Source organism: Oncorhynchus kisutch, linkage group LG16, assembly GCF_002021735.2.
Source record: "Oncorhynchus kisutch isolate 150728-3 linkage group LG16, Okis_V2, whole genome shotgun sequence".
In the NCBI taxonomy this organism is placed as follows: Eukaryota; Metazoa; Chordata; class Actinopteri; order Salmoniformes; family Salmonidae; genus Oncorhynchus; species Oncorhynchus kisutch.
In genome coordinates, this window is record NC_034189.2 from 50205519 (window position 1) to 50233013 (window position 27495).

Genomic DNA, 27495 nt, shown 5'->3' on the forward strand with positions numbered 1-27495 from the left:
TGGATGAGAGAGAGAGAGAGGGATGGCTGGAGAGAGAGAGAGAGAGAGAGAGAGAGAGAGAGAGAGAGAGAGAGAAAGGAGACAGAGATGGGAAAGAGAGAGAGAGAGAGAGAGAGAGATATGTAGAGGGAGGGATGGAGGGAGAGAGAGAGGGAGAGAGAGAGAGATGGGAAAGAGAGAAAGAGAGAGAGGGGAGAGAGAAAGAGGGAGAGAGAAAGAGAAGGAGAGGGGGAGGAGATGAGATGCTGTAGTAATTGATGGAGCAGTCAATTAGATCCATCTTAATTCGACCCATCTGCTCTTTTCATATCCAAATGAGCCCAGTTCATCATCAAAGAGGTCTCTGTTGATAATTCATGACATTATGTTTCTCTCTAATGGATTCAATCAACTTGAAAAATAGAAAGATTGGTGACTTTTACAGTGATTGTTTTGAATTTATTATGACTACCCAAGTAGTGTACACATGTATACTGATGGATTTAAACATAACGCACTCAATGGCCCCAATGGCAAGAGTCACACATGCTGTGACTATAAACTGACAGACATGGGAGAGGTGGGGCAACCTTACCAGTCCTGCACCTCGAATGGGGTCTTTCTGCTACTCCCTTACAGCTAGAGTCCACAGACTTGGGGCGCCACTGCCCTCATCCAGGAGCAGAGGATGCTTCATCATCCATATGCTATAATCCCCATTTATAATCCCACGCGTCCATCCCCAAAGTGAGAGCAGTCCTGTCCTGGCTACTCAGAGAGCCATATCCTCAGAGTCCTGTCTCCTCCTCCATCTGTCTCTGAGTTTATGGAGGAGTTTCCTCACCGGGTCTGTGTACTGCCTGTTGGCCAGCCCCAGGACCAGCGGCATCACTGCCATGCTCCCGATGCCCGTGCACGACAGCACGATGTGTGTGGTGGAGTTCCCGCGCGTCTCCTTGCTGAGCAGAAACGCCACGCAGACGTGTATGTAGATGATGTAGGGCACCCAGCAGGCCAGGAAGGTCAGCGACACGGCGGCCACACACCGCGTGTAGCGGAGGTTGAGCCGCTGCTCCCGTTCCGAGGCCTGACCGCCCCCCCTGGTCGCCACGGAGCGGTGCAGCCGGCAGATGTCCTTCATCTGGCCCCGGGTGATCCACAGCACACGTCCCGTCATGCCCGCGATGGACAGGATGGAAGGCGCCAGCAGCCCGTACACCTCGAGGTAGATGAAGGCGTTGGGGAAGACCCGTCTGTAAGAGCAGCACTCGGAGCCGCCCGGCGCCGCTGCCACCCCGGTGGAACAGTTCACCGGCGCACGCAGCGCGCCCGTGTCGTTAAACGAGCAGCAGCCGTTCCACCCTGGGCCGGCCCGGTTGTTCCAGCCGAAGGCGGGCAGGGAGGCGTAGAGCAGTGGCGGCGCCCACACGGCGAGCAGCACCAGCGGGAAGTGGCGGTGAACCCAGAAGCTGCTATAATGTAATGGACTCATGATGCACATGTATCTCTCATAATGAACTATCACCAGGTTAAACAGGAACGCCAGGAACAAGAAATTAGGAAAAATATGAACCAGGAGACAGGAGCTAAAACTCAGCGGACGGTTGAGTCCCATCCAGGGGATGAACGGTAGGGCCACGCCCGTACACAGGTCAGCCACTAGCAGGCTCAGGAAGAAGTAGTTTGGGGTGTTGTAGAGCTGACGGTTACAGGAGATGCCCAGGATGATGACCAGGTTGGCCAGGATGATGGCGGTGGACAGGGGCACAGTGATGGCGTAGATGAGACGTGCCTCCGACAGCAGTGGCCGCACAGCAGAGTCATTGGCCAGGTCATCCATGGCTGCGGTTGCGGTGGTTGTGTTCCTCCACAGTTGTCCTTAGCGTGCCAGACCTTTGCCCCCACTGCTACGGAGACTTCCACAGCTCCCATTAAACTGCAGGAAGCCTGGGTGAAGACAGACAGAATACAGTGAGACCAGAGGTCATGGAGCATGATATATTCAGAGCCCCAAAAACAAACTGCCTGTTAGTCGCTCTGGATAAGAATGTTGGCTAAATGACCGACATGTAAATGTAAACTCAAACTGCTCTCTGGTCTAGAGACCATATGTGTCACGTTCTGACCTTAGTTCCTTTGTTTTGTCCTTGTTTTAGTATGGTCAGGGCGTGAGTTTGGGTGGGCAGTCTATGTTTGTTTTTCTATGTTGTGTTTTGCGTTTGGCCTGGTATGGTTCTCAATCAGAGGCAGGTGTCGTTAGTTGTCTCTGATTGAGAATCACACTTAGGTAGCCTTTTTCCACCTGTGTTTCGTGGGTGTTCATTCTCTGTTATGTGTGTCATCACTAGACTTAGGTCAGGACGTGACAGTACCCCCCCCCCCCCAAAGGTGCGGACTCTGGCCGCAAAACCTGAACCTGTAGGGGAGGGTCTGGGTGGGCTCTGGCAGCTCCTGGCTGACTGACGGCTCTGGCAGCTCCTGGCTGACCGGCGGCTCTGGCAGCTCAGAACAGACGGGAGACTTAATTGATCAACAAATCGGGCAGTATATCAGGGCTTGAGGGTCTGTAATTGAATAACCCTAGTTTATTGGTTAAATGGCCTATTTAGGTAAAACACAGTGTCTTCGTGTTCTGCCTCTCCACTTGTAGATAGATGTACGTAGATGTTATCTCTTTAAACACAACAGTCATCATGGCCGCAGGATTGCTGTTTTCTCTCCATTGCCCCAGCGTAAGAGAGAGGAATGTTTAAAAGACGAGTGTCTTTGTTTCTTCCTGCAGACTGCTGCGGTTCCCGTAGATTGATCCCAAAGGAAATGTAATATCAAGCCTTTGGTCTGAATAGGCAGGAAGAGAGAAGGACAACAACTGGGGGGGGTTGACAAAATGAAAGCCCTATATTACTGTATATGACAGGCAATCATGTTTGGGTGGGGGGGGGGGGTAGAGTTGACACAATGAAAGCCCTATATTACTGTATATGACAGGCAATCATGTTTGGGTGGGGGGGGGGGGTAGAGTTGACACAATGAAAGCCCTATATTACTGTATATGACAGGCAATCATGTTTGGGTGGGGGGGGGGTAGAGTTGACACAATGAAAGCCCTATATTACTGTATATGCTATACATTTCTATCTGAATGTTTTGATAGAAATATAATGGATATATTCTATATGACAAGCAATTGCATATAATCTATCTAAATGTATTTGTTTTGTAAGCTTTGTAAGTGGTTGAAGAACCGTTGCTTTTCCATTGTTGTTTTTTCGTTGCACTTGCATTCAGTAGCACCTATGAATCATATTGTACACGGGTGGTTTCTAATGTTGTGAGATTCTCGCTAGTGTTTACAGAACAACTGGTTCTGAGAGATTAGGATCAGGAGCTGCAATTGTAACGTTAAGCAACTGTAACAAAATGGATGACTGCAGTGTAGCCACTATGGATTGCTAAAACATAATAATATGAGTGTGTATTCTTATTTTAAAAATGTAGCTCTGTACCTGTCTATTAATGCTATGTATTGTCATTTTATGTAGTTCTGTCCTTCAGCAGTAATTGTCTGTTGGTGTTCTGTACTTTGTCATATTTGATGTTTTGTGTTGGACCCCAGGAAGAGGAGCTGCAGCTTTGGCTGTGGCTAACATGGACCCAAATAAAATACTAACGAAAAACGTATTAACTTCTACAATTATTTAATTTTTTCATTAAATTATAGTCCACATAATGCACATTTCCTGTTGTTGCAGGATTATCCTCCTACTGTAGAAAATTGGCTCAGATTAACCCGTTACATCTTGCCAACCCGTTACATCTTGTCAACCCGTTACATCTTGTCAACCCGTTACATCTTGTCAGCCTGTTACATCTTGTCAACCTGTTACATCTTGTCAACCCGTTACATCTTGTCAACCTGTTACATCTTGCCAACCCGTTACATCTTGTCAACCCGTTACATCTTGTCAACCTGTTACATCTTGTCAACCCGTTACATCTTGTCAACCTGTTACATCTTGTCAACCCGTTACATCTTGTCAACCCGTTACATCTTGTCAACCCGTTACATCTTGCCAACCCGTTACATATTGCCAACCCGTTACATCTTGTCAACCTGTTACATCTTGTCAACCCGTTACATCTTGTCAACCCGTTACATCTTGCCAACCCGTTACATATTGCCAACCCGTTACATCTTGCCAACCCGTTACGATGTCAACCCGTTACATCTTGCCAACCCGTTACATCTTGTCAACCCGTTACATCTTGCCAACCTGTTACATCTTGCCAACCCGTTACGATGTCAACCCGTTACATCTTGCCAACCTGTTACATCTTGCCAACCCGTTACATCTTGTCAACCCGTTACATCTTGCCAACCCGTTACATCTTGTCAACCCGTTACATCTTGCCAACCCGTTACATCTTGCCAACCCATTACATCTTGTTAACCCGTTACATCTTGTCAACCCGTTACATCTTGTCAACCCGTTACATCTTGCCAACCCGTTACATCTTGTCAACCCGTTACATCTTGCCAACCCGTTACATCTTGCCAACCCGTTACATCTTGCCAACCCGTTACATCTTGCCAACCCGTTACATCTTGTTAACCCGTTACATCTTGTTAACCCGTTACATCTTGCCAACCTGTTACATCTTGTAAACCCGTTACATCTTGTTAACCCGTTACATCTTGTCAACCCGTTACATCTTGTCAACCCGTTACATCTTGTTAACCCGTTACATCTTGCCAACCCGTTACATCTTGTCAACCTGTTACATCTTGTTAACCTGTTACATCTTGTTAACCCGTTACATCTTGTCAACCCGTTACATCTTGTTAACCCGTTACATCTTGTTAACCCGTTACATCTTGTTAACCCGTTACATCTTGTCAACCCGTTACATCTTGCCAACCCGTTACATCTTGCCAACCCGTTACATCTTGCCAACCCGTTACATCTTGTTAACCCGTTACATCTTGTTAACCCGTTACATCTTGTTAACCCGTTACATCTTGTTAACCCGTTACATCTTGTTAACCCGTTACATCTTGTCAACCCGTTATATCTTGTTAACCCGTTACATCTTGTCAACCCGTTACATCTTGTTAACCCGTTACATCTTGTTAACCCGTTACATCTTGTCAACCCGTTATATCTTGTTAACCCGTTACATCTTGTTAACCCGTTACATCTTGTTAACCCGTTACATCTTGTCAACCCGTTACATCTTGTCAACCCGTTACATCTTGTTAACCCGTTACATCTTGTCAACCCGTTACATCTTGTCAACCTGTTACATCTTGTCAACCCTATGCAAAAGGGTTAAATTAATGGCTTCCATTCTTTCAAAATGGAGTGTTCATTTAGATCAGGGATGGGCAACTCCAGTCCTCGGGGGCCTGATAGGTGTCACACTTTTGCCCCAGCCCCATCTAACACACCTGACTCCAATAATCAACTAATCATGATCGTCAGTTTAGAATTCGATTAGTTTAAATCAGCTGTGTTTACTAGGGATGTGGATAAAGTGTGACACTACTCCGACCCCTGAGGACTGGAGTTGCCCAGCCCTGAATAAGATGCATTGCTCAGAGAAATGGTAGGTTAGAGAGGAGTGGTTCTGAATCCTGGTCCTGTGGATCCAAAGGAGTGCACATTTTAGTGTTTGCCTTAGTACTAACACACCTGATTAAAATCATCAATGCTCGATCATTTGAATCAGGTGTGTAGTGCTAAAACAGGACCAGAATTACAAAAACACTGGGTTATAGCCGGATGTAACTGTGTTTCTCCTATTAGAAAATCCTCCTATGACAAAATACTCATTTACTTTTGATTATTTTACAGTAAAAAAGGCAAATGTACATTTTCATTTTACAGTAATTTGACAATTATAATGAAGGTTTAGTCAAGTCTACTTTTAACTGAGCTCCAACTCCTGAGGTTGAAGAACCCTAAATGCTCATGTGATTCATAAGTCTTGATTCATATGTCCATTACAAGAAAATGGTGTTGAAGACAAAGCTCACCTTTGTAGGACAAGAGATTCAGTCGTCGGTTCCCTGTGAAGGAGAAACGCCTTATCGTCATTTTATTAGAGAACAGGTTTATGCCACAGACAGGTATTGCTTATATCAACAACCTGTAGATCCCAAATAACACCCTTTCTCCTCTGTGACCTTCCACACTCTCTAAATGACTTGTCACACTACTCACACTCCCTGTGGTGAATCTAGCCAACGCTACAGAGAAATGTCCTGCTGCCCCTCAGAAAGCCCTTGTGGTGAGGCAGAGAGGAGCTGAGTGCAGGGGCTTCCTAACAGATGTTGGGTCTTAAAGGGGAAGTACACTCAGAGAGGGGAAGTGGGAGCACTGCCTGTAAGCAGTGAGTTGCTGTCGGAGTCAGGTGCCACAACAGAGCTAAAGGGAGTATTCACATTATACATTTGGGAAATGTGTGGACTGCGGATGTGTTTATGAAATGATGCCTTATTGTCCATCTTAAATGAAGAAATGATTGGCCATTATGAATGAAGATCACGTGATGAACTACATGTCTACAACTATCCTCTTCGGATGTTCCTTTTCCACCGGGCCCCCAACGCACACATTCCTTACTTCTCAATACACAACCCCAGATGCTCCTGTATCCAACACAAGATTCCTATGAATGTATGTCCTTTGCAAACATTTACACCTAATGGTATATACAGTATATTAATCTATAGAGCTGGTCAAATAAGCGTCATCTTTAAACATCTCTGTAGTTGGACGGGCGGGCTTCCAGTCGGCCAGTTATGCTGTATAAACACAGACTCACTTAACAATAGTTTGGACTTGGCAATGAGACGGATTGGTCCATAGCACTGGGGGCCCGTAGCTTCTAATGTGATAACGCTTTTAAACACAACTCTTCTCCAAAGCCTGCTAGCTAAGGAGACATTGTGCAGGGACGACACACACACACACACACACAATACAATCATGCACAAGCACACACACATATAACACAATATGGAGGGTTATCAGTCAGTTGAAAGAGGAAGATGACAGAGAACACTCAGACATAAACCAAAAGGCTCCCTCACTTTTAGGATTTCTGTCTTCTAGGAAATACAAGAGCAAAAAACTCAAATAGTAGAAATGATTCTCCTTTTATCTAGTTCTCTAGAAACTTCTCTAAATAATATGGTTCTCCAAAGCTATCAGCCACAACTCTCCCCATATCTCCCAGGAATCAACGTGTTCTCAGTCCACTGACTTAGTAAAGGGTAATAAACATGCTGTAATAATAAATGTGTTGACTTTTACATGTAGTATAACCACCTCTTTCTCACTGCATCGGTTTGCTACAGTAGCCTATACCCTCTTTGTGGTCGACCCTATTGAATTCCACAAACTACCTCTCACAGGCTGTAAATCCTTAGAGACAGGCTGGTGCTAAATCCCTGGGCAGCTCCTTTTGTGATAAACACACACACATATTAACCTTTGAGGCCAAAAACACTAGCGTTAGCAGTGGCACTGCGACAGACAAACATAAAATCCTCATATCGCTCTAAGACCAATTACACTCATCGCAGGTGTTACTTTTACCAGGTCGCCAGGCCAGCTCCAACCTACCCCAGCCATGCCCATAAACTGAGGTAACGTTGAGAGGATGTTGTGTGAACGTTTGTATGTACGTAGCAAAAGGGGTCTCTGTTGTGTGACTGACATGAAATATGAAGGTCATGCCACACTGGGTATTTTAAGCACATTGGCACACAGCGCGTGCAGGTGCACACAGAACGAGTGTGTCAACAGCATCACAGTTGGGCTGGTTTGAGATATCCAGATGTAGGAAATAAGCGCTTGGGCACATTGTCCTGGGAGACCGTTGTTTTGTTTCCCCTCTGATGGAGATGAGAAACGGAGGTGTGGAAGAGGGGGGAGTAGAGAAAGGACAGGAGGAAGGTGATGGATGGAATAGAGAAAAGAAAGCAGGTGAGTGGTAAAAGGAGCGATTGGGGAGGAGGAGGGATATGGATGGAATGGAGTGATGGAAGGAGGAGGGCTATGGATGGAATGGAGTGATGGGAGGAGGAGGGCTATGGATGGAATGGAGTGATGGGAGGAGGAGGGCTATCGATGGAATGGAGTGATGGGAGGAGGAGGGCTATGGATGGAATGGAGTGATGGGAGGAGGGCTATGGATGGAATGGAGTGATGGAAGGAGGAGGGCTATGGATGGAATGGAGTGATGGGAGGAGGGCTATGGATGGAAGGGAGTGATGGAAGGAGGAGGGCTATGGATGGAATGGAGTGATGGAAGGAGGAGGGCTATGGATGGAATGGAGTGATGGGAGGAGGGCTATGGATGGAAGGGAGTGATGGAAGGAGGAGGGCTATGGATGGAATGGAGTGATGGGAGGAGGAGGACTATGGATGGAAGGAGGAGGAGGGCTATGGATGGAATGGAGTGATGGGAGGAGGAGGGCTATGGATGGAATGGAGTGATGGAAGGAGGAGGGCTATGGATGGAATGGAGTGATGGGAGGAGGGCTATGGATGGAATGGAGTGATGGAAGGAGGAGGGCTATGGATGGAATGGAGTGATGGAAGGAGGAGGACTATGGATGGAATGGAGTGATGGAAGGAGGAGGGCTATGGATGGAATGGAGTGATGGAAGGAGGAGGGCTATGGATGGAATGGAGTGATGGAAGGAGGAGGGCTATGGATGGAATGGAGTGATGGAAGGAGGAGGGCTATGGATGGAATGGAGTGATGGAAGGAGGAGGGCTATGGATGGAATGGAGTGATGGAAGGAGGAGGGCTATGGATGGAATGGAGTGATGGAAGGAGGAGGGCTATGGATGGAATGGAGTGATGGAAGGAGGAGGACTATGGATGGAATGGAGTGATGGGAGGAGGGCTATGGATGGAATGGAGTGATGGAAGGAGGAGGAGGGCTATGGATGGAATGGAGTGATGGAAGGAGGAGGGCTATGGATGGAATGGAGTGATGGAAGGAGGAGGGCTATGGATGGAATGGAGTGATGGAAGGAGGAGGGCTATGGATGGAATGGAGTGATGGGAGGAGGAGGACTATGGATGGAAGGAGGAGGACTATGGATGGAATGGAGTGATGGGAGGAGGAGGACTATGGATGGAATGGAGTGATGGAAGGAGGAGGGCTATGGATGGAATGGAGTGATGGAAGGAGGAGGGCTATGGATGGAATGGAGTGATGGGAGGAGGAGGGCTATGGATGGAATGGAGTGATGGGAGGAGGAGGGCTATGGATGGAATGGAGTGATGGGAGGAGGAGGGCTATGGATGGAATGGAGTGATGGGAGGAGGAGGGCTATGGATGGAATGGAGTGATGGGAGGAGGAGGGCTATGGATGGAATGGAGTGATGGGAGGAGGAGGACTATGGATGGAATGGAGTGATGGGAGGAGGAGGACTATGGATGGAATGGAGTGATGGAAGGAGGAGGAGGGCTATGGATGGAAGGGAGTGATGGAAGGAGGAGGGCTATGGATGGAATGGAGTGATGGAAGGAGGAGGAGGGCTATGGATGGAATGGAGTGATGGAAGGAGGAGGGCTATGGATGGAATGGAGTGATGGAAGGAGGAGGAGGGCTATGGATGGAATGGAGTGATGGAAGGAGGAGGAGGGCTATGGATGGAATGGAGTGATGGAAGGAGGAGGGCTATGGATGGAATGGAGTGATGGAAGGAGGAGGAGGGCTATGGATGGAATGGAGTGATGGGAGGAGGAGGACTATGGATGGAATGGAGTGATGGAAGGAGGAGGAGGGCTATGGATGGAATGGAGTGATGGAAGGAGGAGGAGGGCTATGGATGGAATGGAGTGATGGAAGGAGGAGGGCTATGGATGGAATGGAGTGATGGAAGGAGGAGGGCTATGGATGGAATGGAGTGATGGAAGGAGGGGGGCTATGGATGGAATGGAGTGATGGAAGGAGGAGGAGGGCTATGGATGGAATGGAGTGATGGAAGGAGGAGGGCTATGGATGGAATGGAGTGATGGAAGGAGGGGGGCTATGGATGGAATGGAGGAATTGAAGGAGGAGGGATATGGATGGAATGGAGTGATGGAAGGGGGAGAATTCCGACATGAGAAGAGGAGGGAGTGATGGCAGCAATAGCGAAGAAGACAGATAAAATGGGAGGATTGGGAGGAGAGTGGAATGATGTAGGAGGATATAGTATAGACTATAGAGGGATGAGAGGAGAGGAGTGATGGCAGTGGAAGCCATCAGTTATACCCAGTAGCTTCCTGTGCATCTGATTGTAGAGTTCTCCAGACCTATATTGTCCCTGTCTGGGTTTCATCACCATATCCGTGACCAATCATACACAGTCTCATTGGAGCCTGGCAACCAACCACAACAGAGGATATAGCACTATCCTTCAGCTACATTAAAACCCACACATGATTAAATAGGAATTAGATGAGGATAGTTAGTGTTACTGTACTTGGGCCTTTGCAAATCCTGACAAACAACTACTAAACACACCCATAAAATGTGATAATGCCTTGGTCTTTCTGTTATACTAGCTCTGTCCCTCCCACACACTCTCTCTAAAGACCAGTTCGGTAAAGAGGTAGACATTTCACAAGCATTGGCATAGCAACAAAACAGTAGCTACTTGGCTAATGAGTTTCCTGCTGGGTAGAATATATAGGTCACTGCAATAAAACAGCAATATCATTACATTCTTACAGGACATAAACATCTGCTTATGAGGCTTTTCCGAGAGGAAAGGGCTTGTCATGACACAGGAGATCATTTTAGCCACTCGGGTTCACAGGAAAATATGGTAGCCTAACTTTCTCAACTCCAGTCCTCCAGAACACCCAGCAGCACATATTTTTGTTGTAGCCCCCCCCAAACAAAACTCACCTGATTCAACTCATTCAGGGCTTTATGATTAGTTGTCAAGTTGAATGAGGTGTACTACAACAAAATGTATACTGTTACTTGGGTGTATTGGAGGAATGGAAAACACTGGGAAACACTGGACTAGTGGCCACTGCCTCTTCCTAGAAAGGAGGTTATCCTCACCTAGATTTTCCTACCATTTATGTGCTTTCCCCTTTTAAAGCTTGAATACATTTGACGAAGAAAATCAAGATATATAGCCACTGATTCTTGAAGAATATAACTTAAAATGCCCCATCAGCTTAGTTCTACTGTCGTACCCCCATTAGAACCCAAAACATAAACATGTTTTGCTCCCATTCTTCTCTTCAGATCATCTCAAGCTCTGTAAGGTTGGATGGGGAGGGTCGCTGCACACATTATCAGGTCTCTCCAGAGATGTTCGATTGGGTTCTGGCTGGGCCACTCAAGGACATTCAGAGACTTGTCCCGAAGCCAATCCTGGGTTGTCTTGGCTGTGTGCTTAGGGTCGTTGTCCTGTTGGAAGGCGAACTGTCGCCCCAGTCGTGGTCCTGAGCGCTCTGGAGCAGGTTTTCATCAAAGATCTTGGTGTACTTTCCTCTGATCATCTTTCCTTCGATCCTGACTAGACTCCCAGTCTCTGCCACTGAAAAACATCCCCACAGCATGATGCTGCAACCACCATGCTTCACCGTAGGGATGGTATTGGCCAGGTTATGAGCGGTGCCTGTTTTCCTCCAGACGTGGCAATTGGAATTCAGGCCAGTGAATCTTGTTTCTTATGGTCTGAGAGTCCTTTAGGTGCCGTTTGGCAAACTCCAAGTGGGCTGTCATGTGCCTTTTAATGGCTTCCATCTGGCCACTACCATAAAGGCCTGATTGGTGGAGTGCTGCAGAGATGGTTGTCCTTCTGGAAGGTTCTTCAATCTCCACAGAAGAACTCTGGAGCTCTGTCAGAGTGACCATCGGGTTCTTGGTCACCTACCTGACCAAGGCCCTTCTCCCCCGATTGCTCAGTTTGGCCAGGCGGCAAGCTCTAGGAAGTGTCTTGGTGGTTCCCAAACTTCTTCCATTTTAGAATGATGGAGGCCACTGTTGTTACCATACCAGGCAGTGATGCAACCAGAGGATGCTCTCGATGGTGCAGCTGTAGAACCTTTTGAGGATCTGAGGACCAATGCCAAATCTTTTCAGTCTCCTGAGGCGGAATTGGTTTTGTCATGCCCTCTTCCGACTGTCTTGGTGTGCTTGGACACCAAGGAACTTGAAGCTCTCAACCTGCTCCACTACAGCCCCGTCGATGAGAATGGGGGTGTGCTCGGTCCTCCTTTTCCTGTAGTCCACAATCATCTCCTTTGTCTTGATCATGTTGAGGGAGAAGTTGTTGTCCTGGCACCACACAGCCAGGTCTCTGACCTCCTCCCTATAGGCTGTCTCATGCCACTGTTGTGTCATCGGCAAACTTAATGATGGTATTGGAGTCGTGTATGGCCGTGCAGTCATGAGTGAAAGGGGAGTACAGGAGGGGACTGAGCACGCACCCCTGAGGGGCCCCCGTGTTGAAGATCAGCGTGGCGGATGTGTTGTTACCTACCCTTACCACCTGGGGGCGGCCCGTCAGGAAGTCCAGGTTCCAGTTGCAGAGGGAGGTGTTTAGTCCCAGGGTCATTAGCTTAGTGATGAGCTTTGAGGGCACTATGATGTTGAACGCTGAGCTGTAGTCAATGAACAGCACTCTCACATAGGTGTTCCTTTTGTCCAGGTGGGAAAGGGCAGTGTGGAGTGCAATAGAGATTGCATCATCTGTGGATCTGTTTGGGCGGTTTACAAATTGGAGTGGGTCTAGGGTTTCTGGGACAATGGTGCTGATGTGAGCCATGACCAGCCTTTTAAAGCACTTCATGGCTACAGACGTGAGTACTTCAGGTTGGTAGTTATTTAGGCAGGTTACCTTAGTGTTCTTAGGCACAGGGACTATGGTGGTCAGCTTGAAACATGTTGGTATTACAGACTCAGACGCAAAACATTCCTGTAGCTTAGCAGCTCTTGGGGACCTTCAATGCTGCATACATTCTTTGGTACCCTCTGTGGCTCGACACAATCCTGTCTCGGAGCTCTACAGACAATTCCTTTGACCTCATGGCTTGGTTTTTGCTCTGACATGCACAGGTGACTCCAATCAAGTTGTAGAAACATCTCAAGGATGATCAATGGAAACAGGATGCACCTGAACTCAATTACAAGTCTCATAGCAAAGGATCTGAACACTTATGTAAATACAGTATCAGTTTTATTTCAATACATTTCCACAAAAAAAAACTGTTTTCGCTTTGTCATTATGGGGTAGTGTGATGTCATTATGGGGTAGTGTGATGTCATTATGGGGTAGTGTGATGTCATTATGGGGTAGTGTGATGTCATTATGGGGTAGCGTGATGTCATTATGGGGTAGCGTGATGTCATTATGGGGTAGTGTGATGTCATTATGGGGTAGCGTGATGTCATTATGGGGTAGTGTGATGTCATTATGGGGTAGTGTGATGTCATTATGGGGTAGTGTGATGTCATTATGGGGTAGTGTGATGTCATTATGGGGTAGTGTGATGTCATTATGGGGTAGCGTGATGTCATTATGGGGTAGTGTGATGTCATTATGGGGTAGTGTGATGTCATTATGGGGTAGCGTGATGTCATTATGGGGTAGTGTGATGTCATTATGGGGTAGTGTGATGTCATTATGGGGTAGCGTGATGTCATTATGGGGTAGCGTGATGTCATTATGGGGTAGCGTGATGTCATTATGGGGTAGCGTGATGTCATTATGGGGTAGCGTGATGTCATTATGGGGTAGTGTGATGTCATTATGGGGTAGCGTGATGTCATTATGGGGTAGTGTGATGTCATTATGGGGTAGCGTGTAGATTGAGGAACATTATTTAATACATTTTTGAATAAGGGCTGTAACATAAAATGTGGAAAAAGTCAAGGGGTCTGAATACTTTCCAAATGCACTGTGTCTGAGTCATATCTGTATAATGTTAGATTAGCCTAGAAGCTATTTTGGCTAGGGCACCCTGTAGCGTGGCTGAATGCATTAGATCAAGCACACAGATCCAAGCTTACAACAACAAATTACAAATGACATCATCTCTTGATGATGCAGTTGACTTTGTAGTATGCTTATCATACCTCTAATCACAGCAGTGTTCTGGTCCCTACAGTGTGTAACAAAGCGCACCCTATTCCCTATATAGTGCACTACTTTTGACCACAGCACTAGTCAAAAGAAGACCACTATAGAGAATAGGGTGCCATTTGAGAGACAATATGGGACTCAATGACAGTCTGCACAAAGCCTTCTCAGGCAGAGCTGATGCTGGGAATGAACCAGGACAACCTAGAGACTTGGGTTGAAAACGTCTTTAATGGTTCCAACAAACAGCAGAACAAAGCCCATGGCTCTGTCCCAATACTTCAGAGATGCACCCTTCCTTCCATATTTCCTTAAGGTCAGTGATGGGGTAAGGGAAAGCAAAGTTAGCACATTATTTCCACCAATCCAGATTCGTGATTACTTCAGAAAAGGGAGGATGGATGCATTTCTAAAGTATTTCAACAGGGACCAATATATTTACATAAGGTTGAGTTGACATCATTTGGGGTGATTTAGGGGGAAAGTGAGGATTACACTCCACAAATCACCAGAAATGATGGCGACATCATCGAGATCTCCATCTCTACGTAGCTCTATTACCTTAATGTGTATTCATAATGTCATCAAACCAAATCGCACAGGGAACACCAAGGTATAGATGTAAGTGTATTTAATAATAAATCAAGGACAACATGACGTATCCAATTGGTCTACTGTTAGATGCTTCATTGCCTCTAGGATGACGTGTTCCAACATCTACACTACCACACCACTTAGAATGCATATATTTTGTGTGGGTTCTACTTGAGAAACCTGAGTAGAATGGCTGGCAGAACCATCTAGAACACTGCAGGTCTACTATAGATCAGACAGACCACAATCGATACAAGACACTTCAAAAACCCTCAGTTGTGAGAAAACACAATGAAAGGCTGGGATTCAATCCGATCGCGCTTTGTTGACAATGCTCCATTTAAAGGACAACTTCGGATTGAGACGATATATGCAGTGTCCACCGTTAAAACGGTCTCCACAAAAACGGGAACATTGCCTTTAAGGTGCATTGTCGACAAAGCGCAATCGGGGTTGAGTCCATCCACATTTCTCTCGCTCTTTCTCCCTCTGCTCCTCTTATTAACGGTCTGGTCGTTGGAGGCAGAAGACTTTGGCCTGGTGGTCTCCAGAGGCAGTGACCGCCATAGAGGCTTCTCTGTGAGAGAGAAGGAGAGAGAGTCAGATGAGAATAGGAGCCTTTCTGGCCCAAGTAAGTAGAATACAAGATCCTCATAAACACTGATACAGGCGTTTTGTGCATAAGCCTAATTGAAAAGGTTAGGATCTGTGATAAGCGTGTGTGTTGGTGTGTGTACCTGTTAAGTGTGAAGTCGAGGATCTCCGCCTGGTGGCCACGGTACTCTGACACCATGGTTCCCGAGCGGGCATCCCACAGCCTCACCGCCCCGTCCAGACTACAGGTGGACACCACAGAGGATGACTCCTCCCACTGCAGTTTAACAATGCCAGCCTGACACACACACAGTCGGTTATAGAGCATATAACAAGGCATATGAAAATAGCAGAGCAACATGTCTCTACAATCCATGATCAGAGGATTATTGTGGGTTTGGCTGTGAGTTGGGAGCCTGTTGGATGGCTGGTTTCTTACCTGGTGCTGACACTTGTGTCTGAGGACCTGTGAGGAGAGGTCATAGATAGCCAGGGTCCCATACAGATATGCCACCGCTATCAGAGGCAACCTGGACAACAGAGAACACGGCATCATTCAAAACATGGCAGCTGTTACACACCGTATGCCATGTAGTTCATTTAAGGTTAACTTGTGATTCTGGTCTTATGTTAAAAACATGAAGTCTTACACATTGCAGAACCCCACTGACTCCACCGAGTTGGTCTCCTCAGCATCCTCCTGAGAGGCTTTGGCTTTGCCCCTGTCCACAGAGAACACACCCAACACCTACACACCCCATTAGATACATTCCAGTTATACAGCATATACCAACTGATAAGTAGCAGGACAGCACATCTCGAAAACCCACACCGTGTAGGTCCCTTGAACACGACAGAACATTTTCTTGTGAATAATGCATGTCAATCTCCCCATATCATCACGTCATCTGTCCCACCATGTAAACCCAGAAGTACCTTTTACATTCCCACTATCCTCTGTTGTGGTCTCTAACGTAGCTCCAGTAGTTACGTGGTCTCTACCGTAGCTCCAGTAGTTACGTGGTCTCTACCGTAGCTCCAGTAGTTACGTGGTCTCTACCGTAGCTCCAGTAGTTACGTGGTCTCTACCGTAGCTCCAGTAGTTAAGTAGGTCTCTACCGTAGCTCCAGTAGTTACGTGGTCTCTACCGTAGCTCCAGTAGTTACGTGGTCTCTACCGTAGCTCCAGTAGTTACGTGGTCTCTACCGTAGCTCCAGTAGTTACGTGGTCTCTACCGTAGCTCCAGTAGTTACGTGGTCTCTACCGTAGCTCCAGTAGTTACGTGGTCTCTACCGTAGCTCCAGTAGTTACGTGGTCTCTACCGTAGCTCCAGTAGTTACGTGGTCTCTACCGTAGCTCCAGTAGTTAAGTAGGTCTCTACCGTAGCTCCAGTAGTTACGTGGTCTCTACCGTAGCTCCAGTAGTTACGTGGTCTCTACCGTAGCTCCAGTAGTTTAGTGGTCTCTACTGTAGCTCCAGTAGTTAAGTAGGTCTCTACCGTAGCTCCAGTAGTTACGTGGTCTCTACCGTAGCTCCAGTAGTTACGTGGTCTCTATCCTACAGTAGTTACAGTTGAAGTCGGAGGTTTACATACACCTTAGCCAAATACATTTAAACTCAGTTTCACACAATTCCTAACACTTAATCCTGGTAAAACTTCCCCAACTTAGGTCAGTTAGGATCACCACTTTATTTTAAGAACGTGAAATGTCAGAATAATAGTAGGGAGAATGATTTATTTCAGCTTTTATTTTTTTCATCACATTTCCAGTAGGTCAGAAGTTAAAATGCACTCAATTAGTATTTGGTAGCATTGCCTTTAAATTATTTAACTTGGGTCAAACATGTCAGGCAGCCTTCCACAAGCTTCCCACAATAAGTTGGGTGAATGTTGGTCCATTCCTCCTGACAGAGCTGGTGTAACTCAGTCAGTTCTTCCCACAAATGTTCTATGGGATTGAGGTCAGGGCTTTGTGATGGCCACTCCAATACCTTGACTTTGTTGTCCTTAAGCCATTTTGCCACAACTTTGGAAGTATGCTTGGGGTCATTGTCCATTTGGAAGACCCATTTGCAACCAAGGTTTAACGTGACTGATGTCTTGAGATGTTGCTTCAATATATCCATATCATTTTCCTTCCTCATGATGCCATCTATTTTGTGAAGTGCAGCAGTCCCTCCTGCAGCAAAGCACTTCGTGTAAGTATACTTCTGACCCACTGGAATTGTGATACAGTAAATTATAAGTGAAATAATCTGTCTGTAAACAATTGTTGGAAAGATTACTTGTGTCATGCGCAAAGTAGATATCCTAACCGACTTGCCAAAACTATAATTTGTTAATTTAATCTCTTAGAGCTACCCCCTACTTTTTTCAATTTCCGCCTGAAGACATACCCATACTCAGGCCCAGAACCAAGGATATGCATATTCTTGGTATCATTTGAAGGGAAACACTCTGAAGTTTGTGTTAATGTGAAGAAAATACAAGGAAATAAACATATGTTTTCTGTTTTTATTGTTGCTGCATCATCTTTCAACTGAACAAGAACATCCAAACATACAGATAGGATGCTGGGGGTGGTTTGAATGAAGAACATAAGATGGCAACAGTATTTGAAAAAAGTTTCAGAAAGATATCTTCAGGAATGAGTGAGCTACATGACATTGAGCATGTAGTCATCCAGGTGTCCCACACAAGTTGCCCAAATGTACCCAAGTGGCCGAATTGGTAGTGATACATTTGGAAGTAAATGACTATATAAAAAAACACTCAAATGCAATTCTAACACCCCCCCCCCCACACACAAAAAAAAAATGACATTTTGAAAAAATGTAAAATAACATGGTTAACTATTTACACACATTCAATGTATAATGTACAATATTGTGAAGACCCTCAGTCCTCTACACAATATTGTGCTTCTGATGCCATGCCCAATAGCAGTTTCTTTCTGCTGTAAAGCAGAGGGTTACTGAACAGGTGGTGCAGGTGATGGGGCATTTCCTGTGACACAGAACACGACGTCTCCCTAGTGTGCCCTTTTTGCCCCGAGGCACATTCATGTCTGCAGAGATTAATCTGGGCAGGTGAACACTACTGGTTGGAGCAGAAGGGACAGAGGTAGAAGGGACAGAGGTAGAAGGGACTGAGGTAGAGGGGACAGAAGGTGCTGCAGTGGACTTGCTGTAGCAAGCAAGCTCCTGGATGAGCAGCTCTCTGAAGGCTAGCTGTGAGATGGGGGGCTGTCCACAGCTCTTAGCCATTTCCGTCTGGAGGATGAAGGCATTCACCACAGCAACGTCAATGAAATTATAGAAAAATGTCTTGTACCATTTCATTGCCTTGTGGAGAACATTGTAGTAGCCAATCAGTGCATCTGACAGGTCCACACCCCCCATGCTCTTGTTGTAGTCCTTGATGGCTGCAGGAATGGGGAAATTTTTTGTGGTCCATGCCCCAGTAGCATCGTAGGAAACGTTCTGGGCAGGCTGAAAATAGGTTTTGCAAGCCTCAACGATGCTGGGGTAGAGAGGTTTTATTTTGCACAGCCTATCAAACCTTGCTGTGGCTCTCATCTTCTCATTGTCCTCATCAACTTCTGGGTCACTGATATGAAGCGCCCGTGAGATTGTCAGAAACCTTTTGCATGATATGACAGTGGATGGGAAAGGCAGTTGATAGAGGGGAGCAGTTTTCCAGTAGTCTTTCAGGGTTTTTAGCTTCACAAGACCCATGTACATGACCATTGACATGAAACAAAAAAGATCTGACATGGAAATGGGCTTCCATCCCTCTTTCTTGCCTGCCTGCTTCTTAGCACCATACTTATTTGTGTTCGACACCAGGGAATCAACAACTGCCGAGGTGAAAAACAGCTGAAAAAGTTGCATGGGGCTGTACTTAGAGGTCATGTCCAGCTGAGGTCCCAATGGCCTCTTCGGTCTGAATACTGGAGGTGTAGGCAACACATCCTCCTCCAGCACAGAGTGCCAACGACCCTCCTCCTCTCTGATTGCAGGTTTCGCTCTTCCCCACCTCCGCTTCTTTGTCACAGAATTCCCACCTGGCAGGGCGGGGGTAGGTGTGGAGCCGGAGACAGCAGGGGTCCGGCTAGATGATCCAGCTCCTGTGGGGGATGGGCACCGTGGCAGTGGGGGCTCCCAATCAGAATCAGAGGGACTGTGAAATAAGGACACAGAAACACACATTATATTAGAGTGTTCCGTTCCATGTTTAGATAAAATACATATATTTACAGACACACAAACACCCAAAATGTAGAGCCATATGGCGCCACAACAAACATTTCATTACTGAATATATATATGTCAAATATTTCAAACAGCAGCATGAGAATTACTTACCAATTGAGAATGGCATCTTCACCATACAGAAATTGGGAGTCCAAACTTGACATACAATCCGATAGATCTTCTTGTAATTCTGTGTCACTTTCTCTATCAATCTCATCAATAATATCATGTAGATCTGTATACCTGGACTTTGCCTTTGATTTTCCAGATTTACTCGCCATAATTCCTTCAATAAATTAGCGGAAAATGATCTTCACTCAATACTGCTTCGCGCAAACAAAGTGGCTCCTTCGGGTAGAAATTCCAATGGCAAATGGCTGAGTCACGCTCGAATTTCGTTCAAATGCTGGTCTTCCCGGATATAAACATTAGATATTGCCGTTTACCTCAGCCCATTGGCTATCTACCAAGCGAGATTTCAAGACGATCAGTGGTGATTGGGCAGAAATACAGTCATTCAAAGAAGCACTGGTGATATCATTGGCACGCAATGAGGTCATTGTTTACTGTGTTCAAATCAGTTCCTTTCGGTCAATACGCCCGTAAAAAGAACCATCAAGTATGGTTGTGTTACTAACAGAGGATTACAATGAAACCAACCATGACTAGATAAACGTAAATGTAGTGTGAGTAATTGCATCGAATGTCTCGTTGAAAGTTGAAGGATATGGAATTCATGACACAAGCCGTTTACAAAATGTGTCGTTTTATGCTATAGAAATTGATTTAATTGAACAAAACAACCATTTATTGTGAAGATTGGACCTTTTGTATTGCCAAAAGAAGATCTTCAAAGGTAATTGATTATTTTAGTGCTATTTCTGGCTTTTTGTGACGCTAATGCTAGGTTGGAAAATGCTAGTAATACTTGTGTGTGTGGTGCGCTGTTGTCAGATTATCGGAAGGATTGCTAAGAAGATGTTAAGCTTTTAAATGATGTTAGATACATGTATTTACAAGAACGTTTAATATTACGAATTGTGTATTTAGTATCTTTGCGCTATGCTATTTCACCGGATGTTAGCCTATGCGGGACGCTAACATCCCGCATAGGCTAAAGAGGTTAACAAGAAATTTGTGGAGTGGTTGAAAAAAAAAGAGTTTCAATGACTCCAACCTAAGTGTATGTAAACTTCCGACTTCAACTGTACGTGTCCTCTCTCCTACAGTAGTTACGTGTCCTCTCTCCTACAGTAGTTACGTGTCCTCTCTCCTACAGTAGTTACGTGTCCTCTCTCCTACAGTAGTTACGTGTCCTCTCTCCTACAGTAGTTACGTGTCCTCTATAATACAGTAGTTATGTGTTCTCTATAATACAGTAGTTATGTGTTCTCTATAATACAGTATGTGATGTATTCTCTATAATACAGTATGTATGTGTTCTCTATAATACAGTAGCTGTGTTCTCTATAATACAGTAGTTGTGTTCTCTATAATACAGTAGTTGTGTTCTCTATAATACAGTATGTATGTGTTCTCTATAATACAGTAGTTATGTGTTCTCTATAATACAGTATGTGATGTATTCTCTATAATACAGTATGTGATGTATTCTCTATAATACAGTAGTTGTGTTCTCTATAATACAGTAGTTATGTGTTCTCTATAATACAGTAGTTATGTGTTCTCTATAATACAGTAGTTATGTGTTCTCTATAATACAGTAGTTATGTGTTCTCTATAATACAGTCTGTATGTGTTCTCTATAATACAGTAGTGCCCACTGCCCACCTTGCCAGTGGCAGTGTTGATGAGCTTGGCACGGCCGTCCACGGAGCCCGTCAGCACCAGAGAGCCGTCCTTGTTACAGGCCAGGCACGTCAGCGCCCCCTGGTGTCCATCATGACCTGAGTTGGCCATAGAAGCGAGGAGACAGTTGAGTGGGGATAGAAGTTGTTCCTTATCGCTGGTCCAGTGGCAGTTATTATTGTTTTATCCTCAGAAAAGTCAAGATTAGGATTTGGGGTTTGGTCATCTGCTCTAGATATAAAGTAAGCTATGTACACTAATAAACACAATCCACACTGATTTTCATGAGGTATTCCACACCTATTCCCAGTGACCATGACACACATCCTGCCGTCTGGCAGTAGTGAGGATTGTCACATACTCTGTTCTTGCATGCGACAACTTGGCCAAACTCACCTTTAATCACATGGGTGGCATTTCCCTGCTTGAGGTCCCAAAGTCGTACGTTGCCATCTTCATAGCCCACCACAGCTCTCTTCCCTGTGGAGAAAAGACAAAGTTGTTACATGTTCAACCTGGCAGCACAGATCATGGTAGAGTGTTCTGTGCTGAATTGTCCTTTACGCTTGGCTGGGGAGACAGTCTCACCGTCTGGCAGGACCTTTCCACTGGTCGACTGGCAGCCAGGGCCCTGCAGGGTCTTACAGTCACCCCCTGGGATCTTCCACATCCAAACGTTACCGTCCGCCATGCCCGCCAGCAGCACCGGTGCGCAGGGGTGCCACTCCATCCACTAACACACACACACACACTTCAGATGCAAAAACTTGATTTAACTACCTAGCTTAATCAGGCTGAATCAGGTGTGGCAGTGTGTTCCTGCTGGTCTACAATAAATATGCGCACCCTGTTTCGGGCAGGGTTGCGTTCTCCCTCACCTCCATGTCTCCCACCTCGAAGGACCACACCTCCTGCTTGGTCTCCACCTTCCAGACCTTGATCAGCCCGCTCATGTCCCCTGTGGCCACCAGTGAAGAATCATGGCTGAATAAAACACTTGTCACGGAGTCCTTATGGCCTACGGTTGTGGAAAAAGAAGGACTGGGGTTAAATATTGGGAGCAACACAAATATCTGTTTATTCTGAGCTCAACTATCCTGTAGCATGAAGAAATGTCCTATTGGGATGTCAAAGCTAAATTAAAAGCACAAACAACTAATTGATGACAGCTTGGAGAGTATGGAGACTCACCTGTACATTCAAACAGCACTTCCCCGTCACTCACTCTCCAGACATAGGCCTTGTCATCCTCTCCTCCGGTCACAGCCAAGCTGTTTGTGGCTGGGTCCAGACTCACACAGAACACGGAGCCTGGAAAACACAAGTCAATGTAACAACAGAAAGAAAAAAAAGAGACCCATACATGTCCCTGGCCTATCCAATAGCTTCCACCCTGTCTCCTTCCCTTCAATACATGAAATAACTGTAAAGTCATCCATCCTTTACGGTCAAATCCTATCCACATAGTGGTGGCGGTGATGGACAAGATAGTGAGATGGACCTACTACCGGCAACTGCCACTGAGTTGTGAAGAGACTGAAGAAAAGCACTAGTCAGGTGATATAGTTAGCTAGCTAGTACCCGTGTGTTTGGAAAAGGTGAGTTCGCTGTCATCTTGCTCCTTTTCCTGCTCCATCTCATCGTCGGTATCCCAGTCTTCCTGTTCATCGTCTCCGTCCTCAGTCTCTCCGAAGTCCACGTCCTCGAACTCATCCGCCAAATCATCTGTCCATCAAAGAGTGAGGTATTACTGTACTTGACACATGTACCTCTCTTAATTTTATACTACGACATTAACTCATAGAAGGTCTAACCAAGACAATGCCACCAGCTTCCAAGAGACAACTTATTTTGCTCAATCACTGCCAGTCCATGTAGCAAGTCCTCATAGAGTTATAAGGACATGAACTAAACTACACCACATGAAGCATCTGATTCTGACCAACTAACGTTATCTAGCTAGGCATGCAACCATCATTACCTGGGTTTTGCTCTATTTCGTTAAGGTCGATGACTTCTATAACCTCTTCATCCCCGTGGAATTGTACCGAATTTTCGTCCGAGTAATCCATGATAGCTAGCTAGATGTTACCAAGGTGGCTAACTTAAATTAGCTGCCTAACTTGGGGGCTGAAAAGTTTGCTAACGCGACAAAATGTTGAAAACAGGTTAAGAAAACATGTTAAGTCAATCACAGAAAACGCTAAAGATTGTTATTTCTTGGTGCTGACCGAAGAACAAATACGAGCTATAGAGAAAAACATCTAAATAGTGTCCCCATGTTTTTTTCACATGTGTGAAAGTCTCCGGAAGTCTCTGGCACTACGTTATTACGTCAATAAAACATTTGATACGATTGGTGTTTCACCCTGAATCTTAACATAGTAACAACCAATCCATGCCAAAGTGGGCGGAACTTCTTCAACATGACTACTTCATCGGAGAGTAATATCCAAATCCAATTTTTATAAACTTCCATATCTACTGGGTGAAATTCCACAGTGTGCCATCACAGTAGCAAGATTTGTGACTTGTTGCCACAAGAAAAGGGCAACCAGTGAAGAACAAACACCATTGTAAATACAACCCATATTTATGCTTATTTATTTTCCCTTGTGTACTTTAACTATTTGTACATTGTTACAACACTGTATATATATATATATATATATATATATATATATATATATATATAATATGACATTTGTAATGTCTTTATTGTTTTGAAACTTCTGTATGTGTAATGTTTACTGTTAATTTTTATTGTTTATTTCACTTTTGTATATTATCTACCTCACTTACTTTGGCAATGTTAACACATGTTTCCCATGCTAATAAAGCCCCTTGAATTGAATTGAATATCCTTGTTCACTAGATGGCACAAAAACACCATTATCATCATGCTGGCTTTCATCCTTCCTCTCTTCTGATTATAGCGTTTCCCAACTCCGGTCCTCGAGTACCTCCAACAGCACACATTTTTGATGTAGCGCCGGGAAAAAACCACCTGATTCAACTTGTCAAGGGCTTGATGATTATTGGCAAGTATAATCGGCTGCGCTTGTCCGGGTACAACAAACATGTGTACTCAGGACCGGAGGGAAACACTCTTCTAATATAACATTTTCTGGTTAGACTAATGTGAAATTATCTGAACACAGAATAGGTGTAAGATAGATGGCCCAACTTCCACCTACCCTATCGGATCTGCTAACGTACTGTATATATATATATATATATATCCAGAGTAGTAAGGAGTAGGGCCTAGGGCTCAATTTGGAATTGGGCCCCATGTGAATTTCCTCTAATTGGCTATCCAATCAGACATAAGTATTTACGACATGTGACTTTGGGAAAACGGGTCCCCTCAATAATGCAACTTGTTATTCCCTTCGTAAAAAGGCTCTATGGCTGCTTTTATTTCCAGTTTAGGCTTCTTCTAGTTCTTGCAAACAGCCTGTCGCCGTGAGTATACACATGTTTCGTTTTTTGCTAATTTCTCATTTGTGTGTAATGCCTTGTCCTCTTAACTTTCTATATTTTGATTTAAAGTGTAAGTGTTCTGGTAGTCCTGTTAACTGTGTAAATAGTGTGCCTGTGGGATTGTAGTGATTGAGTGGGCACCAGCTGAAGGGCAGGTGCATTAGCTTCTTTGCATCCACAAGTCTTCCCAGGAGGGCTTGCATATTGGCGATGCACTTGTGTCAATGTTTGAATAATTTCAACAGCCACTAATAAACATGTATGTACTTTGTATCTCAAACTACAAGATGTCCGGTCGTGGAAAGAAAGCTGTCTCCAAATCGAAGACTTCCACAAGTCGCTCTGTCAGGGCAGGTCTCCAGTTTCCTGTAGGCCGAATTCACCGTCTGCTGAAGAAGGGACGTTATACTACCCGCATTGGTACAGGAGCTGCAGTCTACCTCGCTGCCGTACTGGAGTATCTCTGCGCTGAAGTCCTGGAGCTGTCGGGTAACGCGGCCCGTGACAATAAGAAGTCGCGCATTACTCCGGAACGATGAGGAGCTGAACACGCTGCTGGGTGCGGTCACCATAACGGGGGGTGGTGTCCTTCCAAACATCCAAGCCGTGTTACTCCCCAAGAAGAGCAAGCAACCTAAAGACAACGGCAGCAATGCCAAAGACGTCCGGTCTCAAGAGTTTTAAAATGTACCTTACAAGCTTTTACCGCAAACTCATATCTTTCACGGTTTTTCTTAATAAAATAACAATTTGAAAGTGTCTTTAGTGTTGGCCAGCTGATGCACTGCAATGACCTATGTTAAGCTTTATTTAAACATTTCAGGTCAATTCAGGAAGTGCTTTCAAGTCAGTCATTGACACTTTTGCCCAAAAAATGCTTCTCAGTTTGAGGAGTTGTTACAGAAATAATGCCAGTTCACTGGAATTTGAATTTACTTCCTGAATTGACTGACTTCAATTTGAATTAATCCCCAACCCTGCAAGGAATGCGGTAGGCCTACTGGTTTCATGAGCTAAAACCAATACCCTGGGATTGTGTCTGACTGCTCCAGCACATGTGCATAACTGGGTTCTAGTGACAGTTTAAAAACTAGGGCATTGCAGAACTGAATCTTAATGGTTTGTTTTCCATCCAAAAGCTGGTGTAACAGTGTTTTAAAGTAACTTGAGAGCACCCCTCAGCTAGCTTGAAATGTGTCTGGAGCCATCCAATGTTGAATCCTTTGGGTGGCTCAACCGGTTTGGACTGTTAGTTAGAGGGGTTGTGATGCAGAGAACCACTGTTTTGAGCCCAGTGACCCCAGTTACACTGGGATGGGGGAAACAGAATTTAGAATAATATGAGAGATTTGCATCAATATTGAGTAACTGGCCCTGGCTTGACTCTCTCCCTATGCATGCTAGCCAGACCTTTTAAACTTTATATTGAGCTCCTTTTCATGTCTAAGAGTGGCTGCCATTGACTATAAATGAAAGCACTTGTCTGTTCACTGTTCAGGTATGTGTACTTTGTCTGGGCTTCTCTGTGCTCCTGAGTCTTTGATCCTAGAGAGTAGGCCTGGCATGGGGTTGCCTGCGGGCATTGTGCCCGGGAGGGTTTCACTGATGAGCAGACCTTCCGCGTGGACAAACACTACAGTACTGCACCATGACCAGGAAAACCATTCTAGGTAACCTGGGTACAATGGTTATCGGTACATAAGGTAAATGCTATACCAAGTGAGGAAGCACCTGTGAGGAGGCATATTTTGTGTTTTCTTATGGCTTGATATTACTTGAAATCAGGGGTGCAACTTTGGTTTAAGAAGTGGGTGGGACATATTTTTCACTCCAAACAGCCTACCCGACCGCTCGGAGACAACCGAATGGTCCTAAAGCACACTATTTCCTTGTTTTGTATCACATTCCAATAAACCTGAGGGGGACAAAAATGCACTTTAAGAATGTGGTGGGGGGACGAACATGTCGTCGTCCCCCGTCCCCAGTGAAAGTTGAGCCCGTGCTTGAAATGTACTATTAGTGCAAAATGTTTATCAATAGTTATGTCAGATGTGATTTGTTTGTATGATAATGAGAGGATTTCCGATAGCAAAAGAAATATAGGCAACGTGACATGTATTGTTTCCATGGTTTCTCCTTCCTCTATCTCAATCCATCTAAATCCCCAATCTGTCTAGAAATCACATGAAACAATGTTTTTCAGGTCTACTTTTGTCCTACTTGCTCAGACACGTGATAACTGAACTGTGGGTGGGCTTCTTTAAACTGTCATAGGGATGACAAAACAGTCAGACACCAGAATCAGTCATAATTGATGTCAGTGTATCACAAAAATGAGCCTGTTTAATATTGACACTGGGATGGTGTACCAACACACACACACACACACATACTGTACATGCACATAAGAAAGCGTGCACACATACACTACCTGTCAAATGTTTTAGAACACCTACTCATTTAAGGGTTTTTCTTTATTGTTACTATTTTCTACATTGTAGAATAATAGTGAAGACAAACTATGAAATAACACATGGAATCATGTAGTAACCAAAAAAGTGTTGAACAAATCAAAATATATTTTATATTTGAGATTCTTCAAATGGCCATCCTTTGCCTTGATGACAGCTTGGCACACACTTTGCATTCTCTCAACCTGCT

General features: G+C 45.1%; 2 protein-coding genes and 1 pseudogene across 2 annotated transcripts; 1 reads left to right on the forward strand and 2 right to left on the reverse strand.

The window, feature by feature from the left end:
- Positions 1-411: 411 nt before the first annotated feature.
- Positions 412-6152, reverse strand: LOC116352806 (G-protein coupled bile acid receptor 1-like). Its single transcript, XM_031792843.1, has 2 exons — positions 6017-6152; positions 412-1926 (listed from the first exon to the last, which is right to left on the reverse strand). Exon 2 carries the CDS (start codon positions 1817-1819, stop codon positions 752-754), a length of 1068 nt encoding a protein of 355 aa, XP_031648703.1. The 5' UTR covers positions 1820-1926; positions 6017-6152; the 3' UTR covers positions 412-751.
- An 8157-nt stretch (positions 6153-14309) lies between these two features.
- On the reverse strand, positions 14310-23678 carry LOC109906754 (angio-associated migratory cell protein). Its single transcript, XM_031792844.1, has 11 exons — positions 23333-23678; positions 22933-23076; positions 22543-22662; positions 22230-22369; positions 21940-22084; positions 21748-21831; positions 21334-21449; positions 15936-16033; positions 15725-15815; positions 15429-15583; positions 14310-15268 (listed from the first exon to the last, which is right to left on the reverse strand). Exons 1-11 carry the CDS (start codon positions 23421-23423, stop codon positions 15193-15195), a joined length of 1260 nt encoding a protein of 419 aa, XP_031648704.1. The 5' UTR covers positions 23424-23678; the 3' UTR covers positions 14310-15192.
- A 913-nt stretch (positions 23679-24591) lies between these two features.
- LOC109906863 (late histone H2A.2.2-like) lies at positions 24592-26237 on the forward strand (annotated as a pseudogene).
- Positions 26238-27495: the final 1258 nt, after the last annotated feature.